Source organism: Microtus oregoni, unplaced genomic scaffold (genome assembly GCF_018167655.1).
Source record: "Microtus oregoni isolate MIOR12 unplaced genomic scaffold, Mior012 000001F_ref0000356, whole genome shotgun sequence".
NCBI lineage: Eukaryota > Metazoa > Chordata > Mammalia > Rodentia > Cricetidae > Microtus > Microtus oregoni.
Window position 1 is genome coordinate 35,168,590 of NW_024543060.1, and position 21,243 is coordinate 35,189,832.

General features: G+C 43.2%; 1 protein-coding gene across 4 annotated transcripts in view; it reads right to left on the reverse strand.

The window, feature by feature from the left end:
• Positions 1-21,243, reverse strand: part of Tbc1d4 (TBC1 domain family member 4) — a 174,366-nt gene that overhangs the window by 58,167 nt on the left and 94,956 nt on the right. For all 4 annotated transcript variants that reach the window (XM_041670444.1, XM_041670462.1, XM_041670452.1 and 1 more), the window contains exons 2-4: positions 7,965-8,549; positions 5,839-5,928; positions 1,861-1,965 (exon numbers count right to left, since the gene is read on the reverse strand). In XM_041670444.1, coding sequence (XP_041526378.1) covers positions 1,861-1,965; positions 5,839-5,928; positions 7,965-8,549 — 780 coding nt within the window. The remainder of the gene's footprint in view (positions 1-1,860; positions 1,966-5,838; positions 5,929-7,964; positions 8,550-21,243) is intronic.

Consider the following 21,243-nt stretch of genomic DNA (forward strand, 5'->3'; position numbering starts at 1 on the left):
ACAGGAAGTGCACATTATATTTTTCTCTTAACTTTCAGTTCTGGTGCCACATAATGCAATTTAAAAGCTGATTGATAAACTCCGAACAGAGGCAGCTTTGAAAGCTATCATCGTAGATATTAACTAATCTTTAAAATAACGAGGGCCAAGCTCAGCCAGTTAGTGCCTCGTGGAACAGGAGGGCACACAGCCAGTGTGGTCTCCAGCACTGGCCAGGGAATGGAAGTGGAAAGGCCCGGTATCCCACATCTTTTATCATCATTAACAGTTTCTAAAGCAAACAAAAACCAAGTAAACCCAAAAATGAAATAAAAACCTGTAAACAAGACCCCAAATAAGTGGGTTTTATCGAGTTCTTCCTCCTGGACAAGATATCAATGAGCACATCTGATTGTCCCTGGACTGTAATAGATAGCCTCTGCCCTTATGAGCAAGGTGACAATCCTGTCATCTAAACGTGAAGGACAGCAAGAAAAAGAGTTGGCCTAACTGTGAACTTCCATGAGCATGTTGTGTGAGGGCAGAGACCAGCTACCCACCATGATCATCTAAGGACAATGCCCTCCAAGTTCAGCCCTGGTTCCTAAACGGAACCTATTCAGCTAAGAAGAAACACCTGGAGAGGTACATGTAGATAGTTATTAAATAACATGAATTATCTAAAAGGAAAATGAAGCTCAAAGGGAAGTTTCTAGAATAAGAACTCACTAACCACAGGCATTTCATATACCCTAGAGGGGAAAAAACCTGGAAACCCAGAGGAGCGGGATCAGAAAGTGTCATTGTGCCAGTTCACGCCCAGGCCTTTGGGGGTTCAGTGTCCTCATCAGGCATGTGGAGGGCAGAGTTAAATGTAACAAGCCCCAGGAAGCATGCACAGAGTGGCCTGGGATAATGGTATATGGAGAAATGCTGACAGCAGGCTTATGTGTTCAAAAACCAATGGTGCTGGGCTGGGAACGGGTTCATTTGATAAAGTGCTTATCTCGCAGAACCCATGCTAAAATGGTGGCTGTGGTAGCACGTGTTTACCATCCCCATGCTGGGGACGGTGACAGGAGGGTCCCTGGGGCTGCGTGGCCAGCGAATCTAGCCTAAATGGTGAGCACTAAGTAGACAGACATCGTTCCTGAAGATGACACCCAAGACTGTCCACTGCCCTCCGTTCACATAGGCACACACGTACAAGTGCACACATACAGATAAATGCAGCCACCTCGCACACACAAACATGCACACACATAATAAAATTATAAAAATCAATATTTTCCGTAAATGCATCTCTAATAATGGTGATGCACACATCTGAATGCTTGTGTGACGATGGATGAGAAGACTGCGTGTGTGGAAGGACAGGAAAAAAATCTTTGAAGAGAAAAAAATGTCAACATATTTCTTGGCAAACAGTAACTTGCAAATTCCAAAGAAACAAAATAAATGATGTGTTTTGAAAAAATAAGACAGGGTAATTAAAAAAAATGGGGGAGGACAGTTCTTCTCCTGATGGAAGTATTATCTAATTTTTGACACCATAACAATAAACAAGAGGTCAGTGGTCTTTGTCACCATCTATAAGCAACAGGAAATATAACGGTTTGTCTCTGTCATTATTCTTCCAATTTAAAAAAAAAATAACCATGGTAATATAGTAAAGCCTGTTAAAGCCAAGGGCATATACTCTTAAAAGTGATGATCTGTCTGTGGCTCTCAACTTCTGCTCATCCTTCAAGGGTAAGAACATCTCTAAATGCCATCTTCTTTCCACACAGAGAACTGAGTTCCCAGCAGATGAGACTGCAAAGACAGTCTCTTCCACTTCTTCCACTGGCAGAAGCAGCGGGCGGCAACAGCCCCACTTACCAGAGACTCGTTGGCACACTGGAACACATAACAGATGTATTGGCTCAGCCCCGGCTCTGGAGACTCCCGACAGATGAAGCCAAAGTGATCAACGTGCTTTATTCCCTAGATAAAGAAGAAAACACAATACAAGCAGTGCTTCTGGGGTGTTCCCTGACAGAGACTGACATAATTTCTACACTTGCCTAACTTCCCAGACTTCTCCTTCGTGGCAATGTGACCAAAGACATAATGTCATTTTACATAAGACATAATGCTGACAGATGCCCTGTTGATGCAAGAGATAGAGAGGGACCTCCACGTAGACCCGTTGATTTTTTATTAAAAACATAAACCAAAGCAAAAGAAAAAACATTGCTAGTAAGGTCCATTATTTCTTAAAATGAAAACATGATGTTTGCCTGTAATGAATTTTCAATTTATTGTCTTAGCATGGTAGCCAGTGATTCAACATAAAACCTTTCCTAGTCTATATGAAGATAAGAATCTCAGAAAAAGTACAAGAGACAAACCTCAAATTAAATACTGTATGGTTCTATAAAGTTTGTATGGAAATTGCTTGAATATGTCAATTTATAGATATTCAAAGAACCACAAAAAGAAAGATTGATATTCTTCTTCACGTGCTTGCTGCAAGTGCCAGTTATCCACAGTCACAAACCTTCGTACTTTCTGTACCCAAGTTAAATGATTTCGGCTGTATTTATTCTAATTAAAAATTCAGGCTAGCAGTTGTGTGGCTTGGTCTTCTGTGGGACTCCTAACAGTGGGAGCAAGGGCTGAATCTAACTCTTTTGCTGGTTTTTGAGACTCTATTCCTCATACTGGGTTGCCTTGCTCAGCCTTAAAACAAGATGAGGAGCTTAGTTTTTCTGCAACTTGATAAGGTCATGTTTTGTGATATCCATGGAAGGCATGTGTTTTTCTGAATAGAAATGGAAGAGGGGTGAATGAGAGGGTAGGGGAGGGACAGGAGAGGGGAAACCATGGTCTGAATGCAAAATAAATAAACTTAAAATAAAAAATAAGTGAAATAAAATTTATATTTAAAATAATTCAGTCTGGGGGTGATAAGATGGCTCAGCAGTAAATGCAATTGATGCCTGAGCCTGGAAAACAGAGTTCAATCCCCGGAGCCTGCACAAAGGTGGAAGGAGAGAAGCAACTCCACAGTTAGCCTCTGACCTCTACACGCGTACTATAGCATGCACACATACACACACTAATAATAAATAAATACGCTTTCAGCCAGGCGGCGGTGGTGCATGCCTTTGATCCCAGCACTTAGGAGGCAGAGACAGATGGATCTCAGGGAGTTTGAGGCCAGCCTGCTCTTCAAAATGAGTTCCAGGAGAACCAGGAAACCGTGTCTCGAAAAAAACAAAACAAGATAGATGATAGATAGATAGATAGATAGATAGATAACAAATACATTTTAAAAATAATTTTTAAATGTAAAAGCTGAGTGTGAATGCACACACCAGTAAGTAAACTGTACCGTGTTTCAGTAGCAACACAGCGATTTGAAAACTAGGTTGACGGAAAATATGAAGTGTGCCCAACATCTCCTAAATGCAAATGAGAAGAAAAGTCTTTGGGGTCAGATCTGCACTTCCGCGCTGCCTCAGCGACTGACTGAGGTATGAGATACTGTACTGAGCAGCCAACTGCTGTCTCTGGCTTTATTTCTTTTATTCACTACCAAAGAGCATAAAGACAGCTACTCTGGGGAAGGTGTGGGAGCTAGAACTGAGAAACAGCTATGATGTCTCCAAGAGTGTTTCATCAGTAGTGACCCCGTTCTTCCTTGCTATAAAATATTCAATCTATCCAAAGGACATGGAAAAATAAATGAACTCTGCTGGTTTTTATGTAAGGGTGGGGGAAGCAAAGAGGAGTGAAGCTGTCAGTCTGGTAAAATTAGCTCCATGCGCACAACTCTGGTGAAAGAGCTTTTATTACTGCCTTCGTACTAAGTCGGGGACCTCACAGGGCCTCATTATCTCAGTGCGCCTTCGGATGTGGACTTCCAGAAAGAAGAAAAAAAGAAGAAGAAGAAGCGTTTGTAGGTATGAGGTATTCAAAGGGAGGCCAGTTCCTGAACACAGCCACCTTGCCTCCCTTCACCTCCTGTGAGGAAGTGGTGGGAGTGGGTGAGGAGAAGTGGATGAGCCTGCTGTGGCTGGAAGTCTTCCCACCAGGCTCCCTCTTGCTGCTGTGTGATTGTTTCCTGAACTAAAATATCATAACGCAGAGCCCGACTTCCATAAAAGGAAAAAGGCAAAGGACATCAAAGTTGAGCTTTCACGCCCACAAGTTTGGTTTGGATGTGTTCTTTGTCTTTGTGTGTGCTTACATTCATTGGATCATCGATGCACATTGAGCAGCTTAGGAAAGTGGGACCAGGAGGTGCGACCTTAGTGCCGAGTATGTCACGAGCTAAACTTGGGTTACATGTCACTTTTGCTATAGCCTGTGGCCAGCCATGGAGACAAGCTCATTCGCATTGGTCCTGTGTACTCAATACCTAAGGGCTCCCTTTCAATACATGAGATTCTAACGTCCCACCAAAAGACACATGCTCATACCATAAGTCAATTAGTCAAAAATCCCTGCAAGGTTTGTGACCTTGCAGGAACCTCCCAAGAAATGGACAACTAACTACAAAAAGAGTTCAGTATTTTGAGGGTTAGAATCATATTCCCACTAAATTCCTGTGCTCCTTAAATAGGAATTTCGAAGTTTGTAATATAACCGTCCTAGATTCAAACGCTACTGCTCTCTACATTGCTAGAGTAGAAAATATTTATCACTCAAAAATTCCTATTACAGAAATAATATTAAAACAAGGTGTTAGAAATAAAAGCACATTAGCTAAAGCAAATGACTAATAAAACATACAAAGAGATTGTTGTCATCAAAAGAAAGTCTGAATGCCATACCAAGAGCAACACTAACTCCAAAGTTCAAAGAGAAGACCCTACGGTAGAAATGACTTTCTCGTGTAAACATGTGACCCTTTGTCTTTAATGGCTGAGCGGACCCTCTAACCTGATTTTTCAACACCAAGATGTAGGGACCCTGCAAAAAATATATTTCTGAATACACTTTAAGTCACCAGGCCAGTAACAAAAGATTATTTTCAAGCCCACAGAAATGTCTTCAAATATGTAATTTTTCCATATTTTGACTTAAGTACACCTTCTTTTCTGGCACGTATATATTTTCTTCTCATGTTTACAGTCTGTTCAGGCAGCTCAAACTTTGGGGTAGATATTCTAAAACACTACAGTAGTCTATGACGAATATTATATACATTTGTCTCTATTGATGTTTTAAATCATAAATACATCCTTTCTTGAGTAAAAATTTAAAAAAAAAATACTCCTCAAAGTTGACCGTATATGGTAGCAGAAACTAAGAAGGCTACTTCTCCTTTTATTACCTGCTGTGGGATAAAGAACAAACTTATCTTGGTGACACCCACAAGACCCACAGCCCACCAGTCTGAGGAACATTTGCTGTGAGGTATTTTCAAAAGAATCCACTACCACAAGACCTCCCCCAGCAGAAGGGTTTGGGGAAACATCACTGAGACAAAGGGCTGAGGAAAGCAAGGGGAAAATGGAATGACAGACACTCAAGGTCCTGGGAAGGATTCTGTTGCCACATAGTCAAGCACACGAACACATTTTAATTGTAAGGCACAAATGTTCTTTAAAACATTATTTCTCTTAAATTTGGGCTCAGCGATGGAGCCACTATCGGGCCAGTATGTGTAAGAAAAGACCTAGGTTCATTGCTCGGGGGGAGAGAGGGGAGAAGAGAGAAGAGGTGAAGGAGGAGAAGAGGGAAATAAAAAATACTTAAGTTTAAAATAATAATATGTGATTGAAGGAGGCTCAGTTGTTATTGTGGCTAACTGTGGAACACGACAATTGGTTTCTTCAAATGCTGTGCCATGACCTGGTGGCATACCTGAGAACAAGAGGAAATATCTTTGAAATTCTTCTCCAGCACGACCGATTTAGTGTCTGGACTGATGAGGTTGATCTCAAAACGGCCGACCTTGAAAAGGAAAAAACAGTGCATCAATCACTTCAGCGCTTGAGGACCTCAGTCTTCCTGGGTAACGAAATACGCAACAATGGAGATTCAAATGGTGTGGCCCAGACAAACCTATTTCACGTGTGTTTTACCATATCATCCAACCCAAAGTCAGCTCTCTCAAGTCATTTCGTTCCTCTGTCGGGAAATTAAGCACCCCTCAAACTGTAGAAAGCCAAAGAATACAAATCTTTTTAGCAGTTAAGAAATGACTTCCTTTTCAGAAATATGCCACCTGCGATACACATACATGCGTGCAGGCAACACACTCATACACACAGAATCAATACATCCAAAGAAACCTTTCTCATATGTAATCTTTCCTCAAGTCACTAATCTTACGTCAGCTCACTGGCATTATCATAAGATGCTCTTCAAAACAGTCAATAAAATAATACATGCAGAACTGGGCTCCGGTAAGTTTTTGGAAAATAGATATTCAAAAAATTTAACATAAAGAACTACAACCAGCAGAGAACAAATCTGGGAATCCAAAGAAGAGGAGAAACCGACTTCACGCATCACCACACAAAGGACCAGAGCCAGCCTGCTTACAAGCCCAGTTGGTGACGGGACAAGACAATGACCGAACAAAGATGCAAGCCGGAGATCAGCCGCAGACTAACTACAAACCTTCTCCGGGACAACATCATATATTCAGTTCTTTAAGTGAAATGATATTTTCCATAACCCTGTAAATTTTTAAACTATTTTTAAAAATAAAAACATCTCATAGAGGAACTAAAAAGATGGCTCGTGGCTAAGAACACTGGCTGTGCACGCAGGAGGACTTGAGCTCAGGTCCTAGACGCCACTTAACAAGCTGGCCTTGGTCTTACAGGCACTGTAATGTCGGCACTACAGGGGCAGCGGGAGGCTAACACAAGAGGATGGCAGAGGCTTGCTGTCTGCCTGTCTACTTGATAAGAGAATTCTACATTCAAGGAGAGGCCCTGCATTAAAGGAATAAGGCAGAGAGTGATAGAAGCTAAAACCTAACTTCTTCACAGATCCAGGTACAAACGCACACACCAGAAACCCTGCTCTCCTGTCTCTCATTTCTCTCTCTCTCTCTCTCCTTCTCTCTCTCTCTTTCTCTCTCTCTCTCTCATGCACAGAATTATCTTTTACATTTAATATAGCTGTATCAAGTTATTGAATAATCGACCTAGTGAATCATCAGAACAATCGTGTTCCTTTACTCCTCCATTTCTGGGGGAAGAGTACATCAGTGTTTACATGAATGACATCATTAGAATCTCTCTCTCTCTCCCTCCTTCCCTCCCTCCCTCTCTTTCTCTTTGCCAAAATCTACTTCGCCAAAACTAGCTTTCCAAAATCCACGCCTTACAAGCATTGCTAACATTCTGTAGCTTTATTAAAGAGTGTATTGGGGAATCATCCCAAAGCAGACACTGGTGACGGACACCTCATATCTATTGCCTGCCTCCTCATAGCTGCTACAAGAAGTTTTGCATTCTCTCTGTCTCCTTGGGGTCCATGACTCATCTGTGTTCCTTCATCTGGTCCTCCTGCTTCTGAGAGAGAAAATCTGAAGGCCAAAAGGGCTTACTGTGGCTACTGGGGTGAGCAGAAAGAGAAGACTAGCAGGTAGGACCAGGACTACAGGGACGATAGCTTAGTCCCTCACATACAAGCAAGAGGACCTCAATTTCCAGAGCCCAGTTTTGTTTTGCTTTTATAAAGCAGAGCATAGCCCAGTGCTAGTACAGCCCATGCTAGGAAGAAAAGCAAAAATCCCTGGAATTCTGCTAGCCAATCAACCTTCCATACCTCCAGAAGAGACCCTGCCTCAAAACAAAACAAGGAAGATGATGCCTAAGGAATGGTACCCAAAGGTTGACCTCTGGCCTCCACCCAGGCACACGTGGGCAACACACACCCACCGCACACACTCAGGCACCCACTGACCAGGGAGGAGATATAGCTGCTCAACATCTTAAGAAGCTGCAGGCCAAAACCCCCTGCCAGGCTACCTGGAAGAGCATGGTCCTGTTCTTCTCCGAATCTGAGGGCTGCACGTGACTGGGCGCGCTTGCGTGCCTCCTCCTTGGCTGTGGTTTCTGGCTGCTGTCATGGACCTTCTTCTGCATGACGCCTGTGACGCTGCTGCACCGCGATCGGAACTCCTGCTGCTCATCGAAACCACAGTCTTCCAAAATCCTCTCTGGGAAGCAAAGCCGAGAGCTGGCCAGTGTGGGTTGGCTGGCCAGGGAGGGCAGGGCATGGTGACTGTTGACCGCACCATCTGACTTCTCAGGCAGGATGTCATCTGGAGACACAGGAGACTCAGCCTCAAAGACACCCAGCTCGTCCCCAGGGTCCCCAGGCTTCCCGCCCTGCAGCCTCAGCCGCTGCTGCTCGTGCAGGCTGAACTTCTCCTTGCAGTCGTCAATGAGGCTGGAAGGCGCCTTCTTGTGGGTCACGATCACCCTCCCACAGTAGAGCACTTCAAACTTCTGAGAGTTGTAGAAGGCGTCCTCATTGTCTTTGCTGGGTTTGGAATCCTCCTTCATGGCCGCCTTGGACAACTGCCTGATGCTACTGATCACATCTGGAACCTGGGGAGACAATTGAAGTCCTCTTTTGAGTGGCCTGTCCGGAGATCGTTTCTGTTCCAGGTACACAGACTGGATTTTCATCCTGAATGATAGGAACACAGAATGCACTGTGGTGCCTACAGGAGGCAGAGATAGTAAAGGGGTACAGTACTCTGACATAAACTTCATGAGATTATTCAGATCATGGAGCCTACACAAAATCCCTACGTTAAACGTTCCCGTGCAACCCTGCTGGCATGGGCTGAAGTTTCAACGTGAGATAGAAACCAGGTGCCCTCATCAGCATTAGCCAACTAAACCCACCCAAGATGGGACTCCACTGCCGAAGCTGGCGCTGAAGGGCTAAATGCAGGAGTGGCGATTCGCAAGCACCTTATGCCGGAATAGTAAAGGACACAGGACTTTGTGAAACTGTTAAACAGCTTCGTGGACAGAGCCCGATGTTCACCACCTCAGTGCGCGCGCGCACACACACAGACACAACCAGCACGCCCCCGGGTTTGTTCTTGCTCTAGCACTCCCTGCTGCCTAGTGCATTCAACATTGGGTAGAATTGGTTACATAAGACCAAATTTACGTTCCCAGAGGATGGCGATACCTATCTCTATTTTTCTCCCATTTTCCCTAGTTTTCTAAGCACCTAGAATACTTCCTGGATGATAGTAGATCCCAATATATGTACTAGTCCCACAAAAAATTCCTTCTACTATTTTAGGGAAAGGGAACAACCATCTTGTACTCAGAGATACTCTGTATTTTGATGTGTGTGCCTTGTCCTTAAGTTTTCTAATAACTGTGTCAAGACCAGGATTCCTTGCCCTTCACATGGCTACTTGGGATCGAGTGCCAGAGAAGTCACTGGTTTAAAACAATACAAATGTCAGCAGGCAAACATGAAGATTCTCTGTGGAGGACAAAGTCCCTAGACTATCTCTTCAGGGACTCACCCTGAACTTCTCACACATTTCAAGGATGAAGTCAGGTGTCTGTGCTAGCAGGTGACTCACAGTCTCTGGCTCCTGCTATTTGCCTGAGTTCATTGCTTACTCTACACAAGGAGTCCGCAGTGTTAAAGAGTGAGTGAGCTGACATTCAACCCTACGGCAAGGTACACTTATTTCAGTAGGTTGATTGCAGCCTTATGAGAATGATCTTTCTCTCCTTCTCAGTTCTGTCCCAGTAAACACTTCATCTGATTACTAACCCAAAGATCCCTAAACCTCAAGTATCTACAGTACAAAATCAGAAATATTATCTGTAGGAACTCTTTAATTTCAGATGTATATGTAAGGCCTACATATAATATATATTATATGTGTATGCATTTATATGTATATTATATACACATATATAATTTTATATGTTGTATATATGCATGTGTGTCATGTACATGCACACATTACATAAATCACTGAAGCTTATAAAGGCCAGAAGAGAGCATCAGATTCCTTGGAACTGGAGCTACAGATGGTTGTGAGGCACCAAGTAGGTGCTGGGAATCGAACCAGGGTCCTCTACAAGAACAGCAAGTGTTCTTAACTGCTGCGCTATCTCTCCAGTTCCTTGCTGGACCATTTTCAGCTTTTTTTTTTATTTTATTTCATTGCTACCATGTAAATGACTCTGGTACCGCTTCGGAGTTATATTCTACAAGTGAGACTGAACGCAGCCAGCTCCTTGTTACTTTCTGCCAAGTCCTCTGGACTGTTTACCTGATATTTCTTTATTGCAATATGGAGACTGGAGATCTCTTCAGGGAAGCATAACCAGTGGCTGAACTTCCACAACTGCTGGGGCTCCTTTCTGTGACCACAGAGATGGTCCAACACCTCAGATAAAGTCAGTAAATGGCTCCATTTACATGAGCAGAGCCTGTCATCCTGAATTCTAAACTGAGTGGGTAATTTACCCTTCCAGTAATTTAACATGTTTACGCCATAAACCTGATTCTCATTCTCTTTAATATCTCCTTCCAGACTGTGACTCACCGCAGCGGCAGTGACCTAGGCCACAGATGCTAACCACAGAACCTAGCTGAGGAGAGCCAGCTCTGTCTATGCCTCTCACTATGTGAAAGACACAGAGAAGCAAACCGAGCCTCATACACACCTGTCGTGCATGAGAGAGGACACACTGTCCCTTATCATTACTGTGAAGATAATAAGGTATCCACAGTAGAGAAATGTTATCAGAGAAACACAAATAGACACACAAACACATACACATATATACACACACATACTCACACGCATGTACACACATACATACACACACATATGCATATATACACACACACATATATACACACTCCTTTTTGGCATTTGTTTATGGGATCCACCAGAAACACTGTAATAGGAATAAAGTCTTTCTCCAACACTGGCACAGACCTGTTTTGGTAGAATTGAGTTTTCTTCTGTAGCACAGCACTAAATGGCGTGTTCTCTCTGTGCAGTTATGAATACGGCTGAATAACTGGGTCCTCTGTGTATATGTGACTTCTCCATCTCTTTCCTGTACCGTGACACATGAGTTTTTATTTGAGGAAAATGTAAGCTGCAGTAATTTGTGTCTTACAAGAATTCTTCTCTGTGTGTGTGTGTCTGTGCACGTCTGTTTGTGTGTGTGTGTGTGTGTGTGTCTATGTGTGTGTCTGTGTGTGTGTGTGTGTGTGTGTGTGCTGCACAGGAGACTTGGGGAACCATAGCTTCTCCCTTTGCCCATTGCTCGCCAGAGTAGGAAGTACGGATGCATTTCCAGTGCCCCCCCAAATGCTCCCGAGCGCCCCACCATATACACTCTAGCTGTGCATTCCAGGATTTTGTGTTCTGGCAGCAAATATCTGCATGCTCAGGCGCTGCCTGCAGCCCACACAGCCTGATCCAGACTGCGAGTCAATTCAAGGCGCCGTCTTTATTCTGGGCAACACTGACTCTCTAACCGAAACAAAACTGGAAAAGATGCCAGCGAGCCAGACACTAGGAAGTTTATATTCCACAGCCAGCTTGGCTGATGTTCTGCTCAGTTCCCTCTGGAGAGTGGCTTTTTGCCTCTGCAAACCAGAGTTGTCTCAAGAATGAAAAGTGACAGATGCTCAAAAAGAGTTCCCTAAGAGAGCCAAAAATCTGTGAATCTGTTCCTAGAGGGTGTCAATGTAGAAGGGAAAAAAAAAGATAATATGTATCATTTTAACATTAAGTCAGAAAAGGCCTACATTGTTGGAAATATCCATTTATCAATTTAACAGACAATAAAACAAAGGAAGCTTCAAGTGTCTTGTACCATTTAGAAACAGCACAGTGCAGGAACTGGAGAGATGGCTCAGAGGTTAAGAGCACTGACTGCTCTTCCAGAGGGCCTGAGTTCAATTTCCAACAACCACATAGTGGCTCACAACTGTCTGTAATGAGATCTGGTGCCCTCTTCTGGCCTGCAGGCATATATGCAGACAGAACACTGTATATATAATTAATTGATAAATAAATAAATAGCACAGTGCCACCTTTAGCTGGCATTTTGTTGCTACACCTCCAGGGACTCAATAAAACAACAGATTCAAGTACCAAGATTCAGACATTAAAGCAATGCATACCAGTTCCTTTGATGCCAGGGGTCTATTTATCATCAATTAAACACTATTATTTAACATATTAAAAATATTTGCACTTTCAAACTATAATTTGTCTAACTCAAGAGAACACCAATTCCACCACTAACACACGTCTAAAATAGTGGTTCTCAACCATCCTAACACTGGGACCCTTTAATAGAGTTCTTCGAGTTGGGGTGACCCCCAACCATAAAATTATTCTTATTGCTACTTCGTCACTGTAATTTTGCTGCTATTATTAACTGCAATGTAAACATTTTTGGAAATAGGGTTTTGACAAAGGGGTCACCACCCACAGGTTTAAAATCACTGTCTAAGGAGTTCAAAAAAAAACCTAAGATAAAACCATGGAGTGCAAAAAGCAATAAGGAAAGATACCTTTGATCAGGAATCCAGCTGTCACGGACATCTTCATAGACGGTATGGAGTGTGCTAGACTGTGAGCCTCCCCAGCTTTCCCCCTCTGTCCCTCTCTCTTTCTGAACAAGCCAACTGCAGTTTTGATGTTGCAGTTTAAGTCCACGTTATCACTGTGTGGCCAATTGAGAAGACTTCCCAACCATAATTGCTTCAAATATGAAGCATTGCCTGAGTCTGCAATCAGGAAAACACGCAGATTGCTGGAGATGAAGGCGCCAAAGCTTTGGCTTTTTAAAAAAGAAGAAATGCTTTATTGTTGATGAGTTTTCCCTTCCTTTTGCTCATGTGTCTAAGATTTACTAATTGTACAGATAAGAGAAAATTAATCTATAGTATGAGGTCATTCTCCTAACAGGGCCCTGATGCTCTTCAGTAAGTATTGTTGAATGGATGCAAACAGGAAGGTAAGAGTACACTCCCTAAAATAAGACTAAAAGATCGATTAGGTTCATGTTTATAGTTGGTATGATCCTAGCTGATTGGTTTATTATTGATCTTTTTCTAATAGTTGTAACAGAGACTTTCCTGGCTGCCCAGAGCTGAATAATCAAACAGACACTATATTAATTACAAGACTGCTTGGTCAATGGCTCAGGCATATTTCTAGCTAGCTCTTACATATTAAATTAGCCCATCTCTATTAGTCCATGGATTGCCATGTGGTCATGGTATTACCTCATTTTCTACATAGCTTGTTCCCTTGGTGGCTGGCTGGTGTCTTTTGACTCCGCCTACTCTTCCTATATATCTCTGTTTGGATTTCCCATCTGGCTTTACTGTGCTAAATCACTGGCCAAAGCAGCTTCTTTATTAACCAATGGTAATAAAAACATATTCATAGCATTCTGAGAGGAATCCCACATCAAATAGTTACAAGTGGGCCCAGAAATATTGAAAAGGGGAAAAATATAAAAGTTGAGGAAAAATATTACAGAACATATCAAATAAACGGAAGGAGCTGTCGACTGGGAATAACACTTCAAAGTAGCTCACCCACATAGAAATATCATGGCACCTGTCTTCTAAGTAATGCACACCCTTGGAGGAAGGCTAGTTCTTTCTACTCTGCTTAAGAAACAAGATTCTATGGGCAGGAGAGATGGCTGAGGGGTGAGGAGCACGTTTGCTCGCACAGAGTTGGCTCATAGTGGATTTCGTTTCCCTCCACCCACGTAGGGTGACTCACAACCACCTTTCTGATGCCCGCTTCTGACCTCTGCAGGCACTAGCACTGATATGCACAAACACACTTCTAAAATAGATAGAATATAGGTTGTCTAGGCATGGTGAGATGTTGGAAGTAGGATGGGCATAAGGTGAAGTCGAGCATTTTAAGAAAGAGTTGTTTGGTAACTCAATGTTATCACTTCTATTGAGCTCTTCAAAATCATCATCGCCAAACAATGGAGGATACTGGGAGGTGAGCATCCCAGGAAGCAGTTTGTTTATATTAGAGGCACACAGTCTTAGCTACTTTTCCAGACACTTTTGCCTTGTCAGCACATCCAGTTCAAGCTGCAGTGTGAGGTGAGGCTGTCTGAAACCTTCATTGTCATAGTTTAAGATGATATCTCCCCGGGGGTTCAGTCCAGGCTGATCGCGAATTCTGAAGCTCATGCAATCCACTACCCTCAGCCTCCCAAGTAGCTGCGACTACAAACGTATGCTATCACACACAACCTCACTCATTACTCTTCCCCACAACTCCTTCAGATTCTTTGCATTTGGCTTAAAACCCTAACTTATTGTATCAAAGTGAATGTTGCACTTTGCAATATTTTGTAAGATAAACTTTATTTGTAAGATGAAGTTGAATTTTGGGTGGGTGCAGACACAGAATAGACTAGAGTAATAGAGTAACTTTAAAAAGTCTTCCTCGAGAAGTCTCTGGTCTACTCCATCTTGTTTCAAAACAAATGCCTTAACATCAAAAGTTAAAGCAATAAAGAAGATAATGAGATTAAAAGAGTCTGTTCAGGGCCAAAGAAAGCAGAGCACAGTAGCTCTGACTTGGACCAGACTCCTACGAGCAGTTTTGGTTTTGATCTCTGGGCTCTGAGCCAAGATGGTTTCCTCTTAGTCCAGGGTTGCTTTATTTCTTAGCAACCCTCAACCACTTTACACTAAACCCTAGGAACACCCCAGCTTTTCTCTCACCGCTGTTTTCCTGAGGGCCAGTTAGTATGGAGGCAGATGGATTTAAGATCTTTGCCACGTTCTTTACCCCATTCTATCTTGCCCCTCAGAGCATTGAATTCCTTCCATGGGAAGTTTAATGTTTTAGGTTACTTCTGCTTACATGTGTTTGCATGTACACATGGATGTGTCCCCACAGAGGCCAGAAAGGGACATCAGAGCCTTCAGCGATGGAGTGACATGTGGTTGTGAACTGCCTGATGTAAGCCCTGGGACCCAAACTCTGATTCACTGCAAGAGCTCTTAACTACTGAGCCAGCTCTCCGACTCCGGGTGTATCTTCTTAGCCTCGGACCATTACAAATTGCAGAAGCACAGACCGCAGAAGCATTAGTTATACAAGAGTAACTCGCAGGAAATATTGGGGAATTACAGGATTCGATTAAAAGTAGAATCCCATTAGAAAGAGTGGTGTGCAATGACAGGGGGAAGGATAACAGGACACAGCAAAAAAAAAAAATACTAGAAGGAAAACGTCATTTGTCCTATTCTCCATCACAAACAAACCATTGTTTTGAAAGAGATGCAAGTCATTACGTGGCATCGTATGAAGGCACAGAGCATAAACTTCGCTCTTGGCCGCAGCCCCGTTCCAGTACCTACTGCTGCCTACAGAAGGGTTTGCATCTGTTGTGTTTTCCATCTGGAAAGTGTCAATCACAAAGCTTAGCTTAGAGCTAAGCTGGGAACTTTGAATAAAGGGAGTGACTCTGCCTGAATATGTTGGGACAGTAAAACAGCCCATAATGCTTTATTAAAGCTAAAGTATAATTCTGTCCTGTGCTATATAAGGAAATGAAAGAAGCCATGACGACATAACCATCCTGGCCTTCAAGAACTAGGAGAGGTGAGAGAGATGGGGAGAAAAAGGTACTGTGCAAGGGGAGTGAATATTTGAGGAGTTTAGAGAGTCCAAGTCTCAAGAAGTAAACGACGAACACAAGGAAGGAGGAGGAACCGGAAGGAAATCTGTGCAGACTCCTCACAGTTTCAGATAAAGAACTCCCTATCACGGAGCAACGGTCGTGGCCAGTACAGACTTTATTCCTACAGCTGTCTGGGGGAGGCACATTCCAGGCGTCAGGAACACCAAGTCCAAGGCTCCTAGCCACACGCTGGCCTTATGTGCCCAGAGAACTGCAGGAAGTCCGTGTGGTTGGAGTGAGTAAATGAGTAGAGACTATGTGCTTAGGTGACCTAGGTAATTGTGGGGATACAGAGCTTGACATCCTACAGGTCTTAAGAGGACTTCAGCTTCTATTTTTAGTGGAGAAATGACATGATCTAGGTTATACTTTTCAAAAGACCCCTTTGGCTACTCCATGAAAAACAGACATCTATGCTGACTCAGGATGAGCTACCAAAGGCTCACACATGGGGCGGGGGGGAGGGGTGGGGGGTGGCAAGCAGCAGCCAGCGTCTCCGTATAATTTTAAAGGTAAGTGTGGGTATTGATGGGCACGAGTGGGGAACAGGAGACAGAGAGGTCGTGATAACGTCATGTGTGGAAGGCAGAGGAATTAGGGAAGCAGAGCTGCAGTGCACCGAGCTGGGAGGGGCAGCTGAAGTCATCGGGATCTTGGTTTAGGCTATAAAGTTTGAGATGCATGTAGACATCCAGGGACAGTGCCAGCAGGCTGAAATCTCTCCATCACTCAGAGTAGAGAGTGGAAATAACACAGAAACCAGAAAAGCAAAACTATGAAGGCTGGAGAGATGGATAACAATGATGGGGCCTGGAGAGCAGGCTCAACTGTTACTTGTTGCTCTTTGAAAGGACCCAGGTTCTATTCCAAGCACCTACATGGTGGCTCCCAGCCATCTGCAGCTCCAGTTCAGGAATCTGATGCTCCCTTTTGACCTCTTCATGCACCAGGCACACACTTAGAACACACAAATACATGCAGGCAAAACACCAACATTACACATAAAAATAATAAAATAAATCTAAAGAAAACATCCTAAATAATTTTTAAGATGTCGTTCATTGGACAATGCTTAATAGTAATGGGCAACCTGGTAGGCTGGGAAAAGGTGGCGGAAATGCAGGGACAGTGTCCTCAAGGGCGCAAAGGGGAAGAGAGGACGCAAAGGAAGCAGGAACAGTTCCATGCATGGGGAAAGAACTGCGGAGGCCCCAGGTGGGGGCAGATATCGGGGTGGCAGCAGCAGGCTTCCTCCTTCCACTCCTTTACCCTCCTTTGCACGTCAGAAGGCACACTCTCAAGCAGAGCTGCGGGAAGGGAGGAAGACCCAGCAGAACATTAAAGGGGGACGTTAAATTCAATGCAAAGTGATTAGAAGCCTCGTTGTGAGGCAACGCTGTCTTGGAATCTTAAGGCTACGCTCTCTGAGGTCTCATGGAGGTAATTATGATTCAAAGGAAGATCTCACCAGAGAGCTTAACTCTCTTAGGTGAAACCTGGTAATCAGGAAATAGAAAACAGGAATCTGCACCGTTAAATGAAGTCACGGAAATAAACTCCATTCTCAGCACAGGCTGCAGCTGGGAGCGATTCTAAGGAGCATTGTATTGTTCGCCTTTCGTGTTGCTAAGACTAATTGTCTACCCAACACAACTTAAAGAAGAGTGCATTTTGGTTCCTAGTTTGAAGGTATATCGTCAGTCATAGAAAGGAAGGCGTGGAGACAGTCCCATTGTAGGGGGAGTCAGTGAAAAGGAGGACAAAATGGATTTCTCTGACTTGTTTTCTCCCTTGTTCTGGAACTGCAGCCCATGGGATGGCACCACCCACACTCAGGGTGGGTCTTCCCTCCTCAGCTAAATCTCTTGGAAACACTCCCACGGACAGGCCCAGAGGTGTGTCTCCTAGGTGATTCCAAATCCAGTTGGGTTAAGACTGAAGATTAATATCACAAATGTATTTTGGAATACGTCTGCATAGATAGGACGTAGAAGAGAACATTTTGTATCTTACCAAAAAAGATTTTTAAAAAAAGGTCTGGTTATCAAGGTGTCACTTATGAGAAGTAATTCTCTACTACTTTCCTTATGCAGATGCACTTTTTAAAAAGCCAAACGAAAACTTAAGTCGCTGAAACATGAAAGTAAAACTTATACATTTAATCTTTTTTCTAGTTGTAGCAACAAAGAGTACGGCACTACGAAATACTCAAAATTGCTGTTGTTTCTAATGGCACTGAATGGTTCTGAATGTTGCATGCTGCATATCCCTGCAACCAACACAAAACACAGCCAATCGACCTATTTGATGTTTAGTAGGAATATGTACTTAATGCTGTTTTAATACTACCTGCACTTACTGTAATGACCACAAGGGGGAGCTTTCTCACATGAACTAGTGTAAGTAATATAACTACAAAATAATAATACTGAAAAAAGATAGTTTATAAAATATTATTACCACTGCTCTTAGTTTAGGCTCATAAAATCAACCACTTGGAAGTAAAATGACTGAGCATTTGAATATTTAAGCAAGTATGCCAATAAAAATAACAAGTTAATAAACTTGGAAATACTTTTGAAAAAAAAGTATTGTAAGGTCAGGATTTAATGACTTTGAACCTATTAAACATGTTCACAGAGGTCATAAAAATAGTAAAAATATTTTCTTGGTTTTTACCAAGATATATGAAAATACGAAGCCTTCTACACAAAATGTCAAAAGGGGAGGGTTAACAAACGTCAACCCATGAAATGTCTGAACTCAAGAAAAGAGCAGGTTTTGAGCAAGGCATAGTTGTGCAATGGAATGGGGGCAAGGGGGCAAGCTCTGAGCCCAGAGGACCTGAACACACACGTCGCTAGATCAGTAGATAGAGCTGTAATAGTATCAGGAAACTAAAACGCCACACATTTCTCAGAAACCTATTTCTGTCCTGGCGCTCCATATTGCTCCAGATATTAATAACAGCACAACAGATCTTTCACATTGTAAACAAAGTAATAGATGACATCCTTGGTCATCTTTTCCAGAGATTTCAGTTGTTTTCCAACATTATCAATAATCACTAAAGGTGCATGTGTCCCTCTTCTTCCAAGAAGAAAAACAAAAGCTAAAATAAAACGATGCCATATCACCCAAAGATAAAAAGAAAACACACAATTGCCTCCGTCCAAAAATAGGTCAGAAGAAAGGGCAGCCACCAGCAGCCAGATGCCTGCTCTCTGACCCAAGCTGGCATGTTCCATGAGTGACAGCAGGGTGCTGGTCTCCGTACAGTCACTATGCGTACTGGAGTTCCATATGACCCTGTCTCCAGCCCTCACAGTAGATTTACCCCCACCCTGGAAACAGCAGGAGTCGTAGTGAAGTGTCTCTGATACAGCTATTCCAGCAAAGGAAACTTAACAGTATGACGTCTTCCGGCAAGGCTGCCTTATAGGGAGCTCTCGTACCAGAAAAGACGCCTCCAGCTCTCACATCGGCAGACCTGAGGTATTCCTCGCTGTTCATTACAACTTGCAAAGCCACCTCTCCCTTCCACTCCTAAAGAGTGACTCAAAGGACATGGTTTTGTCTGCCACTTTTAATGGAAGGAGGAAAAAGAAGAAAGAAAAAGAAAAAAAGAAAGAAAGAAAGAAAGAAAGAGGAAGGAGGGAGGGAGGGAGGGAGGGAGGGGAAGGGAGAGAGAGAGGGAGGGGGAGGGAGAGAAAGGAAGGAAAGGGAAAGAAGGAAGGAACGAACGAAGAAAAAAAGGAAGGAAGAAAGGGAAACGGAAGGGAAGGAAGAAAAGAAGAAAGGGAAAGGAAGGGAGAGAGGGAGGGAAGAAGGAAGGAAGGAAAGGAAGGAGGGAGGGAGGGAGGGAGGAAGGAAGGAAATGAAACTTTCAAGGTGTCTGAGAAGTAACATACCTATGTGTATGGCACTAATTTAAAATCCAATTTGTAAATGTAATACACACTGTCACAAGCAATAAGCCTCTACCCCTGAGGTCTCTGAAATGTCACCACATTGCTGGGGAGACACCTAAAAGAGGGTTCTTCACCCAGCTAATACGGGGCTCTGCCCACCTTTGGATGCTATGCTCTAATAGATCGCCTCTCCCATTCAACAGAACTCAATCTTGCTCCTCCTGACGTGTTTGGTAACAGTATAATCAAAGACCTCAAGAAGATATTTCTACTTATGAAATTTCATGAATACCACACATTTGCCACTGATTTTTTTTTCAGGCGCTGTACAATGGAGTCAGTGAATTTTTAAGTCTGTTCATTTCTTCCTTCCTAGAAACTAAAACAGATTTGCGACACTAACATATTTGTAAGAATAGAGTAGCCTTGGGCTGGGGAAATGACACATTGGTAAGTCCTTGATCCCCAGTACCCTCTCAAAAGGCAGGCACGGGAGTGTCTGCCTGTTATCCCAGCACTAGAGGAACTGAGACATATGGGCACTAGCCCATTGGCCAGCTAGCCTATTCTGATGTCAACCCTGGCCTCTATAGGCACCTGCACGCATGCATGCATGCACACACATGGGGTGGGGAGGGGAGGTAAGTCTAATACATGAATACCCTGAGGGTTAATGAAGCCAGTGTTTCAAGGTTAACATTACAGTCAACATGATTTGAGATAAAAGAAATGAGTAAAGCCTGGTCACTAATAAGTAATGTGCATGGTGTGATGCCGCGGACAGAACTCAGTTGCATCAGCGGCATTCTCAAACAAGAGCTGTATCTAAGCAACTTCAAGTCAGAAGCCACGTTCAAAACAAACCAGGAGCTCTATTGTTTACATGTGAACTTGTTTGTAAATGATTTAGCTGTGTTAGATATGCCTTTGAGTCTAAACAGCATTCACTATAATTTAGAACAAATGCTTCCGTGGAGACTGCCAATCATTGCACCCTCCCCAGTCCAGTCTCTCTGCCTCATAATGGAGGCACACAGGGCATAAGGCAAGTTTTTCTGGTGGCAGGTTTGGGGTGTTCATGCAGCCCCAGCCAGGTCAGTTTACGACGTTCCCTAGTGTTATCATAATAGACAAAGACGGCGCAGTTATTTCTCCCCTGAGGCCTCCAGCAGTTAAGTTAGCTGGGTACCATAGGTGTGCAGCTGCTTTCCCTGGAGAAAGTTAGTCTGCAGTAACATAAAATGAAACCAAAAAAAAAAGAGAAATAAAGGATGAAGTGAAATGGAGAGTCAAGTCCCTGAGAGTAGGATAACGAAATCATGGGAGGGGTAGCTGATGAGCTCTCGGCCTCCAGCAAGCCTGGGCCACTCCAAGATTCTGTCAAATTATGGCTTCCACTCTTGCCTAAGAGTTGCAGTTAATAATACCAGCTTGTGAGACTAGACATTAATATATCAGTTAAGAAACTATTAATATTCCATAGATATGTAGAATTTGATGATTAGGACTGGATTTATCAATCTTGATTAAAACCAAAATACAGTAACTGATTATACAACACAAAATTGGTGTTCCTCTCATTTAAAACCCAGCTGAGGACGATGGGATTGGGCGTGGGAAGATGAATCAGCAGT